General features: G+C 40.7%; 1 protein-coding gene across 1 annotated transcript; it reads left to right on the top strand.

Moving 5' to 3' along the window:
• Positions 1-3,636: 3,636 nt before the first annotated feature.
• On the top strand, positions 3,637-4,594 carry LOC124551898 (ejaculatory bulb-specific protein 3-like). The gene has a single exon (XM_047126476.1). The coding sequence runs from the start codon at positions 3,683-3,685 to the stop codon at positions 4,076-4,078; it is 396 nt and encodes a 131-aa protein (XP_046982432.1). The 5' UTR covers positions 3,637-3,682; the 3' UTR covers positions 4,079-4,594.
• The last annotated feature ends 360 nt before the right edge of the window (positions 4,595-4,954 follow it).

The raw sequence follows: 4,954 nt of genomic DNA, 5'->3' as shown, positions 1-4,954 counted from the left end.
TTGGGGAACAATAAGACTGGAAGACAAAGAACGAAGTTCACGGATTAACAGTTGTGCACAACAGGGACTTGTCAACCTGGACATCGAAGAAGCATTCGTGGTGAAAGAGTATTAATGATACGATCCACTTAAGACATTCCTATCCTCAATAAAAGTGAAGAAGAATTACAGGATGGGTTGAATTCAATGAACAGATTAATGAGTACAGAATCTGGATTGACAATAAAACAAAGAAAATCGAAAGTAATGAGAAGTAGCAGAAATGAGAAAAGCGAGAAACTTAACGTCAGAATTGGGGATCACGAAGTAGATGACGGTAGGCGTCAAAGTTTTCCACGATGGTCTGAGCAAGGAGGACATACAACGCAGACTAACACTGACGAAAAGGGCATTCCTGGCAAGAGACATTTGTCAGTGTCACACATAGGCATTAATTTCAGGAAGAAATTTCTAAGGATGTACGTTCGGTGCACAGCATTGTAGTGAGACATGGACTATGGAAAAATCAAAAGAGAATCGATTAATGTGAGTTGTGCGTCTACAGAAGAATGTTGAGAATTAAGATAACTGCTATGATGAAGTGTGAGGAGGTTTATCGCTGAATCGGTGAACATAAGGGTCATATGGAAAACACTGACAATAAGAAGGCACAGGACAGCTGTTAAAGCATGCAGGTTCATTTCCATGGTGCTAGAGGCAGATGCCGAGGCTAAAAACTGTAAAGGACGACAGAGAGTGGAATACACCCAGCAAATAATTGATGATGTTGTTTGCAGTTGTTACTCTGTGGTGAAACGTTTGGTTCTGAAGAGGAATTCTTGGCCAGCCACATCAGACTAGCTAAACCTCTGATGACTCAAAAAGAACTGCATCCGCTTTTTATCCATTAAATGTTCAGTGTGGTGATAGGAATGACATTTGGTTTAATAATTTAAAGAAATTTGCAAAATTATGAAAAAAGCAGACGCTGAAAGACGGAATAAAGAGTAGGAAATTCAGGAAAGCCCTGAACACAACTTGCAGCAAACAAAAACGATCGGCTCATGGTTGACATTATTGCAATTTGTTATTATGACTTTTGGGTGATCTTTACGGTGGCGACACAGGTGTTACGAGGAAAAGTTAAAAAGACATAATCGTAAGCTCATTTCTCTTACGTGGTAGGAAGTCGACGAATGTAATATAATACTTTTGTTGCTGGAATACTAAATTTTGTGGGATGCGACAAGAATGATCTTGGCAAGAAAAAAAGGTTAATAAGCACGGCCCCCAAAATGCATACCTTAAGAGCTATGGGAACGTTTTCAGTAGGAGAGCTGTGTTTTACAGTAGGGAAGTTGAACTAGTGCTCATAACTCTTAAGGTATGCAAATTAGAATCCATGTCTGATCGACAATTTCTCTCTTCTCTCTCAAAATATGGAATGAAAAGAGCTTGTAGTAGAATACATTTGTTTCACCGTATCGAAGGTGAAGTGCTCTTGGCTTTCAAGGTATGCATTCTAGAGCCCATGTTCGCTTGGCTCTTTTTGCTTCGAATGACTGTTCTATATCTACATACATACTCTGCAATCCACCATATGGTGCGTGGCGGAGGGTACCTTCTCTCCCTGTTCCACTCCCAAACAGAACGAGGGAAAAATGACTGCCTATATACCTCTGTACGAGCCCTAATGTCTCTTATCTTATCTTTGTGGTCTTTCCGCGAAACATAAGTTGGCGGCAGTAAAATTGTACTGCAGTCAGCCTCAAATGCTGGTTCTCTAAATTTCCTCAGTAGCGATTCACGAAAAGAACGCCTCCTTTCCTCTAGAGACTCCCACCCGAGTTCCTGAAGCATTTCCGTATCACTCGCGTGATGATGAAACCTACCCATAAGAAATCTAGCAGCCCACCTCTGAATTGCTTCTATGTCCTCCCTCAATCCGAACTGATAGGGATCCCAAACGCTCGAGCAGTACTCAAGAATAGGTCGTATTAGTGTTTTATAAGCGGTCTCCTTTACAGATGAACCACATCTTCTCAAAATACTACCAGTTAACAGAAGACTACTATCCGCCTTCTCCACAACTGCCATTGCATGCTTGCCCACTTCATATCGCTCTGCAATGTTACGCCCAAATATTTAATCGACGTGACTGTGTCAAGCGCTACACTACTAATGGAGTATTCATACATTACGGGATTCTTTTTCCTATTCATCTGCATTAATTTTCATTTATCTATATTTAGAGTTAGCTGCCATTCTTTATACCAGTCACAAGTCCTGTCCAAGTCATCTTGTATCCTCCTATAGTCACTCAACGACGCCACCTTCCCGTACACCACAGCATCATCAGCAAACAGCCGCACATTGCTATCCACACTGTTCTTGTCATATCACTCAATGTTGATCATTCTCCCGAGACACCGTGTGTAAATATATCTCAATGTAATGGAAATGAGGCTCTACGTCGTCCTATCATTCCAATACAATTAGGATCACTTGTGAAGCTTTTAAGGTGTTCTCCATTTCCGTTACAGTGAACATAATTTCTGGAACAATACATATGTCTTAACAATAGTAAACGTGATTTTTATGCGTTGCCCTCTTGTTATAACACACTATCGAACACACGTTTATCCCTGCTAGACAAAGGTATTACGTTTTGGTACATAGTTCTCAGTACATGCTTGTACCAGAAGTTAGCTCTTTAACTTTCGTGGTCTTGTGTAAACGTCAGGCATCACGTATTTACGTACTTGAGTTATTATATAGGTATTACATAAACTCTATGGTGCAGGAGCCCAATTAGTTAAGCTGCATCGAAACTCTGGAGAAAGACACATACTTGTAGGAGAGACAGGCAAACAATAACCAGGCAGAGGGCACGAGTGTCATTGCTTCAGAAACATCATACCTCTAACTAACGTCACAGTACCACGCAGACAAGACGAAATTAAACACAAAAGAAAGTGAAAGTCTATTCACAATGGCAGCCAACTGTTGTATCGTGTCGATTGTATCTAAGTAGTAAGACACAGCGATTTCAACAAGGTTGATATCTAACAAAAACTTCGTCGAGCTATTACGTTGCAGTTCGTAGGTTAATGAAATCAGAGAAAATAGAGTTTGCAGCTTTAAATTTGCCAGTTAGCTCATTTAGTTGCATAGGACTGTGGCAGGATAGATACTGGAAAATGTAAGTGACCGATTCCGCAAAACCATTTATAAACACTGTCGTTGGTTTCTAATGCTTTATGGACACCACTTAATGCAGTAATCAGACATCAAGGCACAAGAATTGAATTTTCGGGTCTTTTGAATACGATCTCACTGACGTACCAATTTAGTAGCATTAGATATATGTTATAAAAGTTGAAAACGTAACATTGAAAACAGTATTTGTGGGAGGAAGGCCAGTTATGCTCTCCAGACAGGAAAGTTCAGCAGAGGTAGAAGATTACGACATCTTATCATTAGTGGGAACGCCACGCTGCTACACCTCAAGGTCTTCCTTTGCGATGTGATGCACGAAGATTACGGGAGTGGCCCTGCTAACTCGGCCAGCAGGTGAAACTGAGGTGTCTACACCCACCTCCGGCTACCTTTATAAGGGAGCAGAACCCCTCAGGCCGGCAGCTGACTTCTGCAGTCCTCTTGTGCTCTTCCTACCCAGGCTCGCTGACAGCTACCGGCAGAGATGTGGAAGGCCTTCACTCCTCTGCTCATTCTGGTGGTCGCCACTGCGGTACCACTGACTTCCGCCGACGAAGGGAAGTACTCCACCAAGTACGACAATGTGGACCTGGACGAGATCCTCAACAATGATCGGCTCTTCAACAATTACATTGACTGCCTGCTGGACGATGGTGACGAACGATGCACCCAAGAGGGTAAGGAACTAAAGGGAGTCATACCGGACGCCTTACAGAGTGAGTGTTCGAAATGCAGTGATAAGCAGAAAGCGAGAGTCGATAAGGTTGTCAAGTTCATAAAAGACAACAAGAAGGACGTCTTTGAGAAGTTGAAGGCCAAGTACGACCCTGACGGTACCTATTTCGAGCACTACGAGCGCCATCTGAAAGATCTTTCATAAGCAAGCTGCACCACAGAGAACACCAGACACGTAATCGGACGCCTTGTATTCATTCTGCCAACTCTCTTCAGAAGAAGTCACACATCCTTGGCAACTAAGCAATATCTACCATTTATCATATGATGTTACTTAATGTCGTTACAAATGTGGTAACAATTTCCTTACGATACTTACAGCTGCTGTTGTCAATTTACTATGTGATATATTAAGCATTTCCTGGGGCGTCTTGGAATAACGATGTGTCTGATGTTAACAGACACTTTCAGAAATTTAACTGCCTTAAATGTGATTATATCATTGAAAACTGTAAGTTTTATCTAGTTTCAGTTGTTTGATTATAAATTTTAAAGAGTGCTTCTTCATCTCTGTACACCTACTGGTAGAGAATGTAGCTTTTGTAGGTCACTTAAACCTTATCCTGTTTTAGAAATTTATTTCGCTTATTCTGTCGTCTATTTTGTTACTGTAGGATTGTATGTAATGTGCTGTTCACAACAAAGTTTAGTTTTGTCATTACTACCTCTTATTTCTTAATAATATACGACATACTAATGTTAAAAATACAAAAAAGGGTACGTTAATGTTGCACAACTTGCTTATTGAGAAAGCTGCAAGTTGACTGCAGCTTTGGCAATAACAAATGTGCTTAATCTGCAGGTAATATCAGTTAGTTGGTACCAAGCCAGTAGAGGGTAAGAGCAAGAACTTATTTTTTATATACTTTTTTTTTTCTTTTTGTTGGCTCTCTTGGTCAAAAGGGGTCCGATTATGCATTGTTGGTTTAGGAACATGTAGACATATGGACAACTTTTGAAGCGTATTTTTGAGCATTTACATTAGCGAAATAATCAAATAATTTATTAATGGGGAATGATC

This window comes from Schistocerca americana, chromosome 1 (assembly GCF_021461395.2).
Source record: "Schistocerca americana isolate TAMUIC-IGC-003095 chromosome 1, iqSchAmer2.1, whole genome shotgun sequence".
Lineage (NCBI taxonomy): Eukaryota > Metazoa > Arthropoda > Insecta > Orthoptera > Acrididae > Schistocerca > Schistocerca americana.
Note: the sequence above shows the minus strand (reverse complement) of the source record. Positions and strands in the feature narration are given on the sequence as shown.

Coding starts and splice junctions, on each gene's coding strand:
- LOC124551898 (XM_047126476.1), top strand. CDS start 3,683: ATGTGGAAGGCCTTCACTCCTCTGCTCATTCTGGTGGTCGCCACTGCG.